This window comes from Gavia stellata, chromosome 12 (genome assembly GCF_030936135.1).
Source record: "Gavia stellata isolate bGavSte3 chromosome 12, bGavSte3.hap2, whole genome shotgun sequence".
Taxonomy (NCBI): domain Eukaryota; kingdom Metazoa; phylum Chordata; class Aves; order Gaviiformes; family Gaviidae; genus Gavia; species Gavia stellata.
This window is the reverse complement of record NC_082605.1, coordinates 23,043,052-23,060,451: the sequence shown is the minus strand read 5'-3', so window position 1 is coordinate 23,060,451 and position 17,400 is coordinate 23,043,052. Positions and strand designations below refer to the sequence as shown.

The 17,400-nt window shown below is 42.1% G+C and overlaps 1 protein-coding gene across 1 annotated transcript; it reads left to right on the top strand.

Annotated features, from left to right (window-relative positions):
* Positions 1-1,630: 1,630 nt before the first annotated feature.
* IL5RA (interleukin 5 receptor subunit alpha) lies at positions 1,631-17,247 on the top strand. The gene is made up of 10 exons (XM_009814571.1): positions 1,631-1,712; positions 3,061-3,206; positions 3,523-3,661; positions 4,167-4,299; positions 4,375-4,565; positions 5,546-5,691; positions 6,340-6,475; positions 9,993-10,089; positions 15,108-15,189; positions 17,155-17,247. Exons 1-10 carry the CDS (start codon positions 1,631-1,633, stop codon positions 17,245-17,247), a joined length of 1,245 nt encoding a protein of 414 aa, XP_009812873.1.
* Positions 17,248-17,400: the final 153 nt, after the last annotated feature.

Sequence of the window (17,400 nt, the reverse complement as noted above, 5' to 3'; positions counted from 1 at the left end):
AAATAAAAGGTTATTAGTGTATTTAATAATCTCTTCAGGTAAATGAGCTTTACGATGTTTTTTGAAGCAGGAAAGAAAGCCTGATGCCAGTAATGTCTACAAAAGCATATTGGAAATGTGTGTCATGTTCTAGCAGCTTCTAAAATTAGTTTTTATCAGATAAAGGTGTGGCAGAGGTGGTCAGAGCTTAGGTGCCATTGTAAACTTGTGTTCGGTCTACATAATGCCCTCCAGAATAACATAGACTTGTGAAGCAGAGGTCTGTATGGTATTCAACTGAGAAAATCCAAAGGAACAGACTTTTCATGAACGGTAATGCAACAGGAAATAGTCTTGGAGGCATTGGGTAGCCATAAATGTACGGTGTGATAATACTTACCTGATAGTTTGTGATTCACATACGTTTTGGAAGAACCAAAATGTCTGACCAAAATGTCTTTCAATAACCCAACATACATAAAAGCAAACCCTGACTCCCCCAGGAATAATCCATTAGCAAACTCCGGAGGTTCAGTTAGCATCAGGCATATTTTGGCTAGCAGAATAGTAGATACACACAAAACAGGAATATAGATAATGAGTGGACTTGGACATTAAGAAACACACTGCATTGTAGATTATATGTCATTTTAATGAACTCAGCATTCATACACCATTTTGAAAAATAGTTACTGTATAGCAGAAGTACTCCAACTGTGATCAATTGGAGTGCTTCCAGTCCCTGGGTTATTTATTGGAGGTTCAGGGAGAACTGATGGGTTAAAGATGCTTTCTCTGCTCATTACCGTCTGAAAATATTATGTTTTCCATACAAGCAATTGCTGTAGTGCCCCAGGGAAGTAGTGTGATTGGGCTGGGAGGGTGTATTTCTCTTTGGTAAGAACATTTTGGAAAGCTGCTGTTCTGTATTTCCATGTTGTTTATATTAGGTTATACATGAATGATTACACACAGATTTTTTTTCTCCCAGTACTTCATGAAACAATCTGTAGGAAGCATAAGAACATGCTGGTTTTAAGCATTAAAAATAGTCGTTCATTTAAATTAGAAACAAACAAAATAGTTTCTCTTACACCCAATAATTAACGCTGGAGAATTAGCCTTGAGGTGAGCACTGAGACTGCATCTTTAGTGAGCTTTATTGAAGTAGAAACTGGAAAATAAATTCCAGTAAGTAGCCATTTTATATATAATGGCAGATAAAAATATGCTTATTTCTGTTCTTGGAGTAAATGGGACTCTTCTGAAAGCCAATATACCTGAACCTGACTTGCTCCTCTCCATGGAGAGATGTTGTAAGTCCGTGACTGCTGCTCTGAACATCCACACATGACAGGATTTGAAACCAGTAGCTTTTTCAAAGACGGCTGGCAAAAGCAAAGGGAACAAAATGAAATGTGCTTGGTGGTACTTATATTAAATTTAGCTACGACAAAATGCATTTTCCTGCAAAGAAAGGAGAAATTGCAAGGTGGCAGTTTCATTCCTTTGATCATGTGGATATACCGTGCTCCATGGTTTGTGTGCTTAACACTTGGGATTGTGTTCATTTTTAGCTATCAGCCTCTGTAAAATGGTGACAAGGCACATATGCTGATACATGGCTGTTCTCATTTACCATCTAAGGATTATGGCCAGCATGATCCGAGTTTTTCAGATCCTTCTTTGGACAACGAAATTGATTCAGGCAATCGTACCTCAAGCTGCAGGAGGTAAGGCATTTTCCTTCTACCAGTGTGTAGCTTTAGCACCAGTGGGTGACCAAGGCCCCTTTACGTGTTAGTCAAATGCACTAGTCTACACATGAATAAAACAGTCCATGGCATGCCCTGAATACAGGATCACAGATGACCATACCGTGTTGACATGCTTCCTGGGACAGTTGTACCCTTGCTCGGTTACATTGCTCCCAGCCAGTGCCTGAGGACTGTTTTGCTTTCAGAGGGAAGGACCATGAGGCATGTAGACGCAACTTGTGCCATGCCACTTGCCCTCTGGGCTGGACAGCAGTTCCTGGCCTGGTTTATTCAACAATTTAATCCAGCCAGGGCAAAGGCATGATTCCAGATAAAAATTTTACTTCCAGGAACAAAACTACAGTTAACTGCAGAAACATGGTGACACAAAGCATCACTGGCATAATCCTGGTGTAACAACAACCTTAATGGTGACGTGCTTTGTGGGCATCTCAACAAGGAACATTTTAAGGGAAGCAGTTCAGGGTGGTTTGTGTTGGGGTTTTCTGAGCCTTTATGAGGCAGTTTTCCTAATGCAAGGTACATGCTTGAAAATGGAACTAGTGGGCATCAAAGGTTGAAATCACGGGAGAAAAGTGGAGACTGATGTCCCTCAACTGCCTTAGAGATGGCAATTAGGGGAGGTCAGGCTCTGAAGAGCTCTAGAAGTGGAGGAGAGTAGATTGATTATTTCATTGCCTTGCTATTTACATGCTAACATTTTCCCCCAGCATGAGATCTTCCTCATTTCCATATGAGCCCCAGGAATCCCTATTGCCCTGTCGTTCTAAATGATCATTCCCATCCTTCTATGTTTTCTTCCATTTGTGCTTAATTCCTCTGTTCATCATTTTGTTTCTTCTCTCATATAACTTCTTGTGGCTTTCAGCCTTCTCTTAGAAAGCCCCCACATTATGCTTTTCTGCAAGCTTATGTGGGTGAGAATTGGTCGTACAGTTGATCACTTGATCAGCCCCATTTCAGTACAGATGCCCAGTGTCTATGTGGCTATGAGGATCAAGCTGAAAATCCTGAACCTAATTAACAAGCCAAATATAATATATCATTGTGATTTTTAAGTTGAAACAGTTGTTTTCAACAGTTCATCTTTAAGCTAAGTTTTAAATAAACTCTTATTTGATGAAGTTTTGGTTATTTATTTTTCAAATATTAGAAACATTTTATAAGAAGTTGTTGAGAGAATATGTTGAGACAATTGAAATGAGATCATTTGCTTGTATTGCTCATTGCTTGTAAACAGCTATTGCTCTAAAAAATTCACTGGATTACTACATTATGAATATTTTTGTTTTCTCCCTTACAGTTCAGGTTTTCCCACCTGTTAACTTCAGCCTTACAGTCTCTGCATTAGCACAAGTACTGTTACACTGGAAACCAAACCCTAATCAAGAACAGAAAAACTACACTATTAGATATGATGTGAAAATCCTAATCCCTGTGCCTGAAGAGGTAAGAAAGATAAAAGAGAAGTCCTGTATCCTAAGAAGGTTAAATTCCTGTTAAGTTAAACATGTTGCACCAAACCAGGGTGCAGTAGGTGCAATATACCTCTTGAACGACTGGCATATTGAATCACTTATTCTCTTACATCATAAACAAATACTTTGAGCACTGGAGAGATTCCTTTTCAGCTATGCTTATGGCTAAAGATCTGCTGGGACGAGGGTTAGCCTGGGAATTGGCAGTCTCTGCAGCGTTCTTTGCAGGTCCTTTAATTCGGCTTCCACCACGTGTGATGCTTATTTGATTTTTTTTTTATTTCAAGTATGATACAAAGAAGACTCACAGTATCCGAACAGCTCCACTTCACAATGGTTTCTCCGCATGCGTTCGGACGTTACTTCTCCATAATGACCTTCAGATGAGCAGTGACTGGGTGAAGGAAAAACTCCCGCCTCCACCGGGTAAGAAGAAATGCAGGGGAGGTATGAATTTTGTGTTCTGCCCCAGTCTGTGGACTAGACATCAAAAGGTGACAGATTTAATACTTGAAATACTGCTACACTGATCTTACAAAATTATTTAGTTCGGGCCTTTCTCTACTCCTGTGGATTCTGGAGTACAATCTGGAGGTGCAGAACATGGATAACCCATAAAAAATTTTCTAAAAATTCCTTGCTAAGGCTAAGATAACCTACTTTCATACACTCTAGGATATTAAAAGATCATGTTGCCTTTGTGTTACATGAAATAAGTAATGGTGCTGTGTGGTACAGCTTTGCTTACACTGTTTGGGAATCTTCATCCATCCATAACTGACAGACCTGTGTGATAAGGAAGAGACTTGGATACAACAGACATAGATATAATGGACCAAAGGCTGTAATCAAAGTGTTTTAGCAACATGTATTTCTTACGACTTTTGTAATAAGATTTTTCTTTCTGCTTTATAATTCCTTGACTCTCTAGGTGCTCCAGAGACCTCTGTCACTAATTTGTCCTGTGTTACTCGCATCACCATTTCTAGTACTGTTTCTCTCCATTGCACTTGGCTTCCAGGCCAAGGGGCACCAGAAGATACCAAGTACTTTCTATTTTACAGGTTGGTGTTTTCTCCCATTTTAGTCAGCAATTAATTTCTTTAAGAGCATCACGTCTCACAAGCATTTTAATTTAGGTATAAGATGTACACTGAAGAATGTCAAGATTATATCAAAGACAAGTGGAACAGGAATACTGAGTGCAGATTTTCAGTGACTCATATTGATCCTGAAGAGGTTGACAATCTCATTGTAATACACATTAATGGGTCTAGCAAGTATGCTGCAATCAAGCCTTTTCAGCAGTTATTTAACCAAAATGCCATTGGTGAGTAAAAACACTTTAAAAAAAAAAATATTAAAAAATGTCTAGCAGGATTGTCAAAAAATTTGTGAGAGAATATTACTGGATTGAATGGTTCTTGATGCGGGTGAAAGTATGTGCTCGTTTTACATAGACATTTTAGTGAAATTGGAAGAGATTATAAAACAGAAATGGATGGTTTTAACTAACTTTGATTTTAATAATTTATTTTAAATTATACAATGGCAAAAAAAAAAAAATAGAGCTAGAAAGACAATTAGTCATTCTGTTTGTTAGCCAAAGCATTCTTTCCAATATTCATTTTCAATTGATTTAGTCGATATACCTTCAAGTACAGTTTTTACTACCTTTTATTTTTACAGCCTTTCTTTAAAGGGAAAAAGATGCATGATGTTCAAGATAACCATGTCCTCTTAAAGAAAGGCATTAGACTGTCAAATAAAAGGTAGCATCAGCCATGACTGTCTATCATCTTTCATCTACCCAAATAATTTCTTTTCCTTAATTAGTTCCACGCCTTTCACTTTCTTGTAAACAGATAACATTTCCCTTTTTCATGGCTTCACTAAGATAAAGTGGTTGACATATTTTCTTCTTAGAAATCATGCCCATAATAGCTGCTGATGCATTCCTTTGAATTTGTTCCAGTTTTCAGTAACTTTCCTGGTTACATCTGTTTTTTTCCTGAAAAGAAGTTTTTCTAACTGTTCTGTCATTATCTTCATGCCTTTGTGAAATTTAATTTAATAAATTCCCACCCCCCCCATAGTAATCTCGTTTTCCAAGACTTTTAAGTGGATTTTTAAAACTGTTTTCCCTTAACTATTTTCTCCTAAATCCTTATCTTTTCTGTCCAAAATGTGAAATAAATTCAAGGATTATAGGTCCTCCTTGGAAACACGATCAGGTTATAAAGTGCTCCAATTGTTAGTATTTAAACTTTGCTCTATGAATAACTTACCAGTACAGTTTTCTTTTTGTAGAGAAAGTGAATGTTCCCAGAAATGTCACTGTATTCTTAGAGCAAAATGATCTCCTGGCCACATGGGAGAAGCCAATTTCTCCTTTCCCTAAAGAGTGTTTTGAATACGAATTTTACCTCTTCAACTTGAAGTCAGGTAACAAGCAGGTAATTGCTTCTCTGATGCCCAAGTATTATATAGCATTCCTGTCTCTGAGCTGACTGTCCTATATAGCTAGAATTTGCCTTTATGCAACCTGGTGAAAAAGTCTTCATATTCATGGATATGTTACAAATTTTAAAACATTTAAAAACAAACCTGCTATTAGTACATTTTTAAACTATGGGCTGTTGGTGAAACTTGTGTCCCATTTGTCACTAGGGTACAGCAAAGCCAATGTCTCATCAGTTTTCATATTTTTCCTCTTTTTCTGGACATCATTTATGTCTGCAAGAAACTATCCCCAAGAGACCTAGAAAGCAGAAGGAAAAAAATTTGAGTTATTCAATAGTTTTATGCATCTGGGATCAGAACAGTAGGAGGATGGACAATCCTGAAAATCCAGAATTAAGTGTCTTAAGGAAGAATGCAAAAATGAGGCATCTTTCAAGAATTTGCCCTCAAATATTGGTGTATTATGAGAGCGACTACACCTATAAAAATAGAGATCTTACTTCAAAAGCAAGGCCAGATGCTCCCTGCTAATCTAGTAAAGGAGTTTTAAAAAAATAAAAAGATAAACATGATTGAAGTTTGTTTTCTGAATTGTTTAGTCTCAAGTAATCTATAACAGTACAATATTGTTTTCCTAACAGATATTGAAAATATCCTCGAACGACTTCAGATTACGGATTGATACTACTAGCAGGTATTCCATACAAATAAGAGCTAATCATCACATATGTTGTACGAGAGGATTTTGGAGTGACTGGAGTGAAATTATTTATGTTGGTAAGAATGACATGCTTCTGTCTTGTAATGAATATTATTAATTACTGGAAAGCAAATGCTGCCTAATCATGAACATACATAACACCAAATAATTTTAATAGAAGCCAGGAAAATAGGTATTTGAAGAAAGAAACTGACTTTTTAATGCCAAGGGGAGTTAAATCTGTGTTCCATTAAAAAATGAAAAAAAAAAATCTCCCAAGCAAACTTTCGGACATATGGAGGGGTGTTTTACACAGCGTTTTGTTTTTACATGCTTACATTTTCAGAGACTGCTTTAAACTAGCTTAAGGCCTAAGTTCTAGGTAAGGTCTTTTAGTTGCATTACTTCATTAGTTTTTATATCTGTTTCCCTGGCATACATTGTGATGTTCATGCTGGAAGTTAACATGAGTGATCATGTCAACTATTACTTTGCTGGAATTTAACATGAGTGATCATGTCAACTATTACTTTACTAGAGCTATCCGAACTCTTAAATGTTGGGGGGAAAAAAAGAGCATGGTTTTAGCATCTTTGGAACATGATAATTTGCCTCACTTCGTTCTGTATTTCCTGCTTGCTGAACATGTTTTTCTGGAAATAACAGTTTCCTTATCACAGCACGTTATCAACTGTTTCTTCTTAGACATCCTCCTTTGCTCTTATCTTTTGAGTTTCTTCACTTCCTGGTTTTCACTTTAAAAAAAAAAAAAAGTCCCTTACCGTCTCCTGTTTACTCTTACTTTTCCCTCTTATGTCTATTTGCTAGTGAATGCAAATCTGCCGGTGTTTTGCCTCCTTACTCTAACACATCCCCTTGACCTTCCCACGTGGCTCCATGGCACTGGCGAGCCCTTCAGAAGAGCAACCCGACCGCTCACCTGGGGCGGGGAGGGGCTGACCTAACTTCTTATTAATTAAGAAAACTGGGCCTGTTTATCAGCCTCATGCGCATATCTGGGAAATATTCTGATGAGACCAACTTTAAGACCAGTAGACCTCTTCTGAGCCCATATCCTGAGAAAAACACTGGTCTAGACTGCCCGTCCTGTAGCAGCAATTCTCCAACTTTGTTACAAACTGAAACACAATTCTGGATCCTTTCCTTGGGCGGTGGTGATCAAACCCTGTAAATGCAGCCATACGCTGCCAAAGCGGGCATTGTAAAACTGCATCTTGATACCAGCTGTCTCTAAAAGGTTGTTTAGAAGCATTGTAGCCAAACAAAGCTAGATAAAAAATCATCAGTGCAGCCCAGTGCGCTGGACACCCTCATTAACTATGCACAGCAGCCCAATACAAATGAAATCTGTGAAGTTGTAGGTATGTGTGAGCAGCCACTGCCAGGGTTCACAGTTAAAAGATCCACAGGTCAAGTTTGGGGCTGAGAAGCACCTCACAGCACATTTGTGCTGCCTGACTCTGCTTTCCCAGCAAAGCTGAAAGATTTGAGGGCCCCTCTATGTCAGCCAGAGCACTTTTGGAGCTGTGTCTGCTGTGCGGTGTGACGATGACTGAGGAACCTGGGAGCATCACCATTACGGAGGGCTCTACTCACGCACATATCAAATACGGAAAATTCATTCTGATGGTAAAAAAAAAAGTTAGTATTCCATAAAAATTTACTTAAATTTCAAAAATATCCAAGGATAGGTCCAATTACTTCAGTATTTCTTATGAAAAGGGGTTTTTAGAGGTTTGTTGCAGTTCATTGATACAATACAGGTTACTGCATAACTCGCTGGGTTTCAGTACGTCCTTCAGCCAGTCTCATTAGCGTTGCTGTTAACTTGCTCTGTGGCTCTGAGGAAGTTTCATCTGTTCCCTCCATTTCATGTATTATGTGGAAACCTCTCACTGGGCAGGCGCATGGGCTCATGCTGGTTCACACTGGTGTGTGGGGCTGTGCTGGTACCTCCGGGCACGTCTCGGAGAGAAGCCTGAGGAGGAGCACCCCGGGCAGGTCCCCAGAGCCACAGCACGGCCTCTGCAATTGCTGCTTCTCCCACACCTTACTCGGAGTTGCAGTGAGACTTAGTGTTGCTTGATCATAGAATCATAGAATTGTTTAGGTTGGAAAAGACCTTTAAGATCATGGAGTCCAGCTGTAAACCTAACATTGCCAAGTCCACCACTAAGCCACGTCCCTAAGTGCCACATCTACACGTCTTTTAAATACCTCCAGGGATGGTGACTCAACCACTTACCTGGGCAGCCTGTTCCAGTGTCCAACAGCCCTTTCATGCCTTTTGGGGGCCATTGCCAACCGACATAAGATGGAAGAGACTTAGGACCCTTCCATTTTTGGTTTGGAAAACGGAGACACTTCCCAGCCGTCACACTGGGGGGGCTTAAAATTGGTTTATGGGACTTAACCGTTTTCCACAGTTTGCTGCTCCAGTCATCCTCAAGACTTACGCAAAGCATAACTCATTGACAGTGACATCCTAAATCTTATTTTCTTGAAAGAAAAGTGGTAACCCCGCAGACAAAATAAACCATCCTAACGCGTTGGTAATTGCAAGGTTGACTGTGTCCCCCTATCAGGGTGGTACGGAGGTGAAGGATGGATCACACAGGCCTGCTCATGGTGTCATCCACACGCTGCTCTCAGGGACTGCCGTGCAACCACAGCCGTCGGTGGAGACAGCAGGCTCAGCTCCTCATTTCTCAGAAACAAATCTGGCCACAATTGAATATTGTTTTGTCTACAGCACCAATAAACCCAACACTCTGGCTGCTGGCCGATTTATGTCCTTTCAATTACCTGGTAATGGCAGTGCTGACACCTTGATGCATAGGACGGTAGTTATCGCAAACACACACGGACTCGGCAGCCTTTTGAAAATGCAGTTCAATGTAAATGTTTTTGTTATATGGCATAATGTGGCACAAAATAATGGTCATGGTCATTGAGCAATGCCTTTTCAAAACAGAAACATTGACCTTGATAGAAATACCTGTGTCTGTTCACAGGCAGAGGCAGTAGAGAAATTCTTCCTGAGGAAATGTATCAGCAACCAGCTCACAAGAAAAATGGGGACTTTCGATGTCTTTTTTCAGGCAAGTTTAGGAAGCCAGAGAAATCCAGTTCCTGCCTAGAAAGGACTAACAGAAATGAAGAATGGTTTAATGGAAAACAAACAGTTTGTGCCTGAGATTATCGGCAAACAGAGTCTTTGCTGAGTACTAGTTGTGTGCTCGCTGCATGGCATTGCGTGTCTCGGGATGGCAGCTAACAGATCGTATCATCCTTCTGGTGGGCCTGGCTCCGCACGCTTCTCAGCTTGTTTTCTCCTTCTTGTCAAAATGAAAGAAATTTATTGTTGACATAAGAAAGTCAGTTTCATGGAAATTGTTCTTGAAGCTCTGCATTTCGTTTCTAATTCTACATACCAAGTCTTCATCATTTGCATGTTAATTTGTGATCAGAATGTAATCTCATAAAACAGCTGATGAAATCTTTTGTAAGAGTGTGTTTAAAATAATCTGCACTAAAATAATATATTTAATTTCTTTTTTTCTTGACATTCAGGGCAAAACAAACTGGAGAATCCTGTAGCCTGGATTCTCACTGTGCTTTGTGTGTCCACGTGCTGCATGTTCCTGCTTGTTGCTATAATATGCAAAATGTAAGTATAATTGCCTTCTTTTTAATTACAGTATAACTAAGGACTAAGTGTTCAACAGGTGTGGGGGGATGCTACAAGCTTTGCTTAATTTTAAGAAGGGGCACTGAGTTTGGTATTCAAGCATAATTATACAAAGCAAAAGCACTGAAAAGTAATAATCAGCCTCATTAATTATCAACGATAACATTCAGCAGAATTGGTGGGATAAGAGGGTTATTCAATTTAATCTTAAACAGAAAACCCATATACTGAGTGAGGTAAATTTGTTAAAAATCTATTTGTCCTTATCTCGTTTCTTCACTTAAATGGATCTGGTTCGGTCAATGCTTTCCCCAGGAGGACTCTGTCTTTAACCCTGGTGAAAGCTGCTGAGAACATCTTTCATGGCTAAAATGTACAGACCAGTATTTTCTCAGCCTTGTCTAGCTCAGCCTGCAGACATACACTCTATACTGGGCCCTGGGCATGTAGTCTGAATTTCAGTTGACATCAAAGGAGTGTGGTAGATGATCTAAAGAAGTAAAAATTCAATGCTTTTGTGCTTGCTGCTCCTCTTGAGCTCTTAACAGGAGCAAGTGCATTGAACTATTGTTTGCTTTGAGTTTCTGAACTATTTGTTTAGTTTATTTTTAGTTACTACAGAGGCTATGGATGCCATGTAGGAAAAACAGATGCCATATAGCCAAACTTCCCAAAATGTGCTGTGAAGAAACCCAGATACGCTTTAGATTTCTGTATCTGTGACTAGTCAAATCATAAGTGATGACTTAAAGAATCAATGTAATTACAAGCTTCTCCCCTGAAACATGCATCAAGCAGCAATTATCAGTCCACAATAAACACAGCTCCTCGTAATGTAAGTGCTGTCCTCGACTCTGCTAATTTCTTACTCATTTATTTAATGCCTTCTAAATTATTGGCATTCCTGATGTGTCCTTGGCTATCTTCCTTTCCATGCCGCATTTCCTTTATCAAATAAAGGTCTTGTCTACAGGAATGTTACATTAGAATAACCGTTATTAACTCTCTCTCAAGTGTCTGGTGTCTATGATAACCTGTTCTTAAGTCAATTTAATTACCATAGCAGGTCTCAATAAGCAATCCTTTTTGGAACAAGATAGATTAACTCCCCAGAGAGTTTATTCATGTTGTGCTTCATACGCACATGTTCCCAACTATGCAGCCTTGATGTATTGGTGGAAATCCCCAAACCGCTCTTACTCACATCACTGATTGTTTTACGGATTGACCTGTCTGTATAGCTGTAGGTCCTCCACTGCTCCATCATCTTCATCAGCTCTCTCCTCTCTCTTCGGGACAGCAAAACACCAACACCAGTTGGTTCCCACACCAGTTAGTAGCACTCATACAGCTCTGTGATTTCCTGTGGAGTTCTGCAAGTATTTGGATATTACGCAGTTCCCCCCTGCAGAGATCCTGAAACAGATACAGGGGGAGAAATAGGTATAGGGGAAGACTTCTACTCAAGGACCAGCTTGAAGATGCTGTACTAATGCATTTTATGAACTATAATACATCAGGCAAATTTAAGCTAGCTTTTCCAGGCTCAGCTGCTTGATGCTACATTGGTTGCTTCTAGGAGTTTCTCTCTGCCTGGCTAGTATATAATTCCCTAGTACCCAAAGGCTCATTACATTCCATCTTTGCCAAAGTGATTAAAATTTTATCTTCCTGCTGCACTGAATTTCCTGAAATTGCTAGCTTTATTCCACCCTTCCCAAGCTGCTTCTTGCTCAGCATCCTTGCCACTTCTCTAATCCTCCAGCCTGCCCTGGGAGGAGGTGGGAAGTGTAAGAAGATGAAACGGAGTGCTTAGCCTGCTTATTTGTTGTATCTGCAGATATTAAAAAAAGAAAAATAGAACAGGTTCCCTCGACCACAGTTTCATTAGTACTCTCAGTTTTTACCGCTGTTGAAAATTCATGAAGTGAACCATGCAATTCAAGCCACAGAATCATTTCAAATTTCATACGATTTGAAGCCATTATAAGGAATTTCATTATACCAAAGAGTTGTATAAATTTCTCTGTGTGCTTCCTGGTGATCGCAGGCGTCAGAGATACAGCCCACCATTTGGGAGAAATGCTGCAAGGCAAAGTAGCCCTTTGGGACTGTTTGGATAGTCTTTTCCCTTCACTTACTTGCAGTAGCTGATGGGGTTACTGTCTTGATAAAAAGCACAATTGAATGTTTTCCTAGTTTGCCCTCTGTCTTTATGAATGAGCATCTTCTGTACTTCCTTAGGCTGTGCCTTGGAATAATGTTTTCTCCTGGAGGTGACCCCACAGGAGGATGTAGTTAATAACTTGCTCCCAGCTGCTCTCCACTTAATTGACATGAGGACAGTCAGTAGCCCTCCATACCCTGAAATCAATGTGGTCATCCCGCTCTCCACCAGGTACCCCTCCCTCTTCTGCACCCCACTCCAGGCCACGACCAGCAGTCACCAGCCTCCCGCTATGGGGAAGTCATTTGGAAAATGTCACGGGGAATCTCGGGGGAGACGAGGCACTCTAACGTACTGTGAAAACAAGTATTTTATCAGTCTCATCGCAGCGGTTAGAAGAGCAAAAAGAAGAACTTGTTCTCTTTACTTATTTCTCTTTATTTATCTTTGGCCTTTTCATGTCACAGCCTGTGGGAAAAGTGGCAAATTTCAGAAAGAAAGACACAGCACAATAGCCAGAGGCCCTGAAACGCTGAGTTAAGGCACGAGGGTCCCATGGGGTGTTTCCAAAGCCTGAAGGTCCTAGTAGCGCTAATGGAAAGGGCTGTGCTCTAACCCGTGTAGAAACAAGCAGAGATAACTGGAACACTTTTTGTGACGAGATCTTTAATCACGCAACTCCAACTTTTCAGTGTCCTGCAAAAAAGAACAGGACCATTCTGAGGGCACCACTGTCACCACCCCCACCAATGCCTCACTGCAAAGACTCTTGCACCTGAGGGGCAAGCAGCCCCCACGAACACAAGTGTGCTTCTGCCTCATTCTGTTGGGCGTCTGTGCACCCCTCCTTAAGTGTTTCTATTCCAGAAGTGACATGTAACTCATGCTTTTTGCTGACTCAATAAATAATTTTGATAAGGCTCCATCAAAATCTTTTCTTGACAAACAGCACAACTAGAAACGCGCCAATTCCAAACAAAACCAAATCTTGTGGGTTACATTGCACAGGAATAGCATAAATCAAAACCACGCTCAGAGCTGAAATAAGATGCAGGTGAAATCATGGGGCCTCCAGAGCCTTCCTCCTGAAAGGCTTGGGAGACCCGATGGAGTGCAGGAGCCATGAAGGCAACAGCGCTTGCAAAGCTAACCTGGGTATGGTCACAAAGATCTAACCCTTAGCAGGAAAGCTGGGAAGAGTAGAGATTATGCCAGGTGCTGGAGTGTTGATATTGGCACTCATCCCAGTCCCACTCCTGGGTTACGCCAGTGCCACATTACTGACCCACTCTGCTGGTGGTGACCACACAGTTTGACTTGTCCTCTGCAGCCAGTGATGGTTGGACTGCGTTCAGCGTTTCAATAAAGGGGACACAAATGCCTCCTAAAACCAACTCGCTTACACCCTGCTTTTCCTCCCCATATTCCCACGTCTGGCTGTATGCCTCCGTCACAAACCCTTGTCCATGTGCAGCAATGGGGAGGCATTCCGTAGCTTGCTTGGTCAGGTCTATCGTGCGAGCAGTGGTATGTCCCTTCCCTTCCCCTAATAATTAGTTAAGCATCAATGTCTCCTTCAAGGCAACAGGAGCTCACCCAGGAAGGTTTAGCTCCAAACTGATAGTCAGAAAATATTATTCCTCCTCACCTCCCTGGTGAGGAGGAACAATAGGATAAAAGAAAACTTGACAGAACTCAGAAAGCTTTTGGAAGAATAGTCATAAGAACATAAGTGTTCAAGTAACCAGACATCAGCCAGGAGAACTGCCACAAAATAAATGGGGCAGACGAGCAGTCTGCCCTTGGGCCCAGCACCGAGGGTACAGGAGGCGTGCAGCTAGGTCTCCACCTTGGCCACTTCTCTGCTTCATGGACGTCAGGCCAGCTCCACAGAACAGGTGCCGCATACTAATTCTGGGCTAAAATCTATAGTCTGCACTCAGGCCAAGTTCCCATTAAAATCTGGTCCCATTTGGACATCGTGCTGTCCAGGGGTAGAGATAGAGAATGTGTTTTAGCGATCGAAATGTGAAGTCTGTACTCTGGGATATATCAAAGACAAGAAAAAGTTCACTCTGCAGCACTTGCTATCACAAAAATACATATGCCTGTATGCTTGAGCCAGACTAAAGAGTGTCAGGCAGGAAAGCAGTATCTCAATGGGTGTTAGCAGGATGAGTTATTACACTGCTAAGCAGAACCATTTGCTGTCAGCCATCTCTGGTTCCATTCCTTGCCTCCTCCTTGTTCCCTCAGCACACAATTATTTGCAGTTGCTTTCCCACCATGAGGCATGGGCAGATCATGTCCAGAAACCAAAGTCTGAACAAGAGGCAGCCTGTCTTGAATGTCCAAATAAAGTAGATGACAACGCAGCCCTTGGGAAGAACACGAGGGCAAACAGACAGATTAGAGCAATTAATTTCTCTCCAAGACAGGCCTATTGCTGGCCGTTAGAAGTTGCAGCAATGCCCCCTTGGATTGGACCTTCCAGCCCAGCTCTCTGCTGCGGCTGCGATGGGAGAGGCTGATGAGGAAGAGTGTCAGCCCACGGCCTCTTTGCCGTCCGCATGTCCCCAGGGTCCAGAAGTGTCCTGGTAGGAATGGCACACCTGCCCAGTCCTCGGGGTGTCCGCTGGTGGACCTTTATCCATTACTTTGAACCCTTTTGAACCTGCTGCTGCCATCAGATGCTGATGACTGAGTGGGGCAGGAGGGCTGGCGGTGCAAGGAGGTGTGCCTTCTCATAAGGCTAAACACGCACTGCTTGTCGGATACGTCATACACCAGGAAAAGCAATTCTTTCATATCCCTCCACTGTTTTTTGCAGAAACCACGTATGGAGTCAACTGTTTCCACCAATTCCAACACCCAGCAACAAATTCAGAGATCCCTTCCCAAATGACTATGAGGTAAAATAACATTTTAGTCACTCTTTTCTTTTTTTTTTTTTTTTAAACCAGAAAGAACACTTGTGTTTGTGTGCTGCTCTTCCCCTGTAGGGCTGGGACCATATAGCTTGGTATTGCTCCGTTAAAACCTTTTGACCTCTTAGAATTTCTAATGTCCATATGAAACGTGGGCTACGTTGTCAAATGTGTTGCACAAAACATTCCAAGTGGGAAATTCGTGGGTGCAGTTAACGTAAAGATAGGCACAGCCCTGACTATAACATTGAGTTAGCCATCGAATTTAGCAATTTGTGAGGCTGTTCTGGCAATCGTAACTGCTGTGGCCAGTTCTCACCAGGCTGTGTAGCCACCTCCTCTGCCGATGACAGGTCCCAGTCTGCAGTAGCCCTGAATCTGGCCTTGTTTGTAGCTGAAGTGGTGTGGGGGGGTGGTTTAAAAACAAACGAAAGGATTAAGTGCTGTTGTCAGGATTAAGCGCTTTTCTAATATGCAACAAATTTCAGGCACACGGTGCCGTACCTGTGGCTCTGCTTTTTGTACGAAAATGCAGTTGCTCCTTCCACCGACCACAGCCAGGCAGATAGCTCTGCCTTGGCAGGGACTGGAGGTTGACTCCTGGAGAGCTGATTTATTTTGTGAAACCTAACAATGGGAAATGTTTTGGTCCTACTGTTAAGCTGGTCTTAAGCCTTATTATTTTTGCTGTTACTTCCTGATAAATACATTTGCCTTACAGATAAGATAAACCTCCTCATTGTCTGCTCAAGGGAAGTGCTGCTCAGTAACTTGATTTTAATTTGTCTCCTTATAACAGGGGTTTGATTTTTTGGGGTAGTGTTCTTATTCCATGGTCTGGTCAAGGAAACAGGCTTAAAAGATTATCATATAATGTTTGTTTTTAATTAAAGTCGCTGGTGTAAAATAACACGACTTAGGATATCACAAATAAGAATATGAGAAATAGCAAATATTAACACTGCAGCTAGAAAATGTGAGCTTGCAAAGGCTGTTTCACATTATCAAAAGCAGCACTGCCTTGTATTTAGTTGCCTCTTTAAATAAAGTGAGCTCAGTGCGGGTAGGCGATACCGGCTGGAGGCTTTCTGCTGGCACTGCGGACCCAGGGAGGTGGCACCGGCAGGGAGAGGTGAGGACACGGCCCTGGTGCCTCTGCTGAGATCGCCCTGGAGAGTGAAACCACCGGCAGCTGTTTGTTTTGGGCATTCAGTTCCTAAATTCATAGCGTAAACAGCGGGGCGAGGCGACAAGAGCCCAGTGCAGCCCGTGGGAACCGTGCTCAGCCCCTGCGCTCAGAGGAGCAGCTCTGCCTCCCACCGCCCCTGCGGGCTTCCCAGCAGCTGCACTACTGCTTTCTGCTTCCTTCTGCGAGTCGCCTCGACCCTGCACGCTTGCTCGTACAGCTCTGCTCATTACCAGGGGGTCGGGATCTGGCCCCACAAGTGGGCTTTGCTGCTGTGTATTGAGAAAAATTCACATGCCTGGTTACATGCCCTCCAGCTCCTCCTGGGGCTCTTTGTCCTTGGCTACAGAGGGCTGTCTGGTGGGCCACTGTGGTCAACTGTGTTGTGCAGAGCATGCCAAATGGGAAATCTGTGGGTGCAGGGGGCTGCTGGCCGAGGGACCGGGTGATGAGCAGCCCTGTGAGAACTTCAGCAGGAATGTGAACTTTCTGGCGAAATTCTTCTGTTGAACTCAGTGCTCTTTCTCAGCTCTTACCTCATGAAACATTTTGGGTGAACCCCTCTTTAAACGCACCAACTTGAAACACGGTGTTTTGCAAAACATGTTGTTAAGTGAGGGCTTTGCAGCATTTGTTTCATAACAAGTAGTCCACACAGGCTTAAAACGATATGTCATGACTCCCCTGTCTTAATTAGTGCAGTTTACTTCATAAGCTCAGTTCATCTCCCAGCTCGCCAGCTACAAGCGGTGTTTGCTTTCCAGAGAGCACGTACCTGCACCAGCGAGACAGAGACCGAGTTCGGCAGCTTTGCTGAAGATCTCTACTGCAGTGCCCTCGACGACTCTGTCTTCTGAGAGGCTGCAGGGCTGGCGAGCATCACTGGAGCGGGCTTCGTCTTGGCTCCGTGGTGGCGGCGTTTCCAACGAGGAAGGAGGACTTGCTTCCACGAGGTGCCTTGCGTAATGATAAGCTACTAAACAAAAAGTCCCAGTTTAAGAAGGATTTAA

Excerpts from the sequence above, each read along its gene's own strand:
- IL5RA (XM_009814571.1), top strand. The coding sequence starts at position 1,631 with ATGGCCAGCATGATCCGAGTTTTTCAGATCCTTCTTTGGACAACGAAA. Across the intron at positions 3,662-4,166 it reads AAAACTCCCGCCTCCACCGG|GTGCTCCAGAGACCTCTGTC; the intron begins GTAAGAAGAAAT and ends TTGACTCTCTAG. Across the intron at positions 4,566-5,545 it reads ATTTAACCAAAATGCCATTG|AGAAAGTGAATGTTCCCAGA; the intron begins GTGAGTAAAAAC and ends TTCTTTTTGTAG.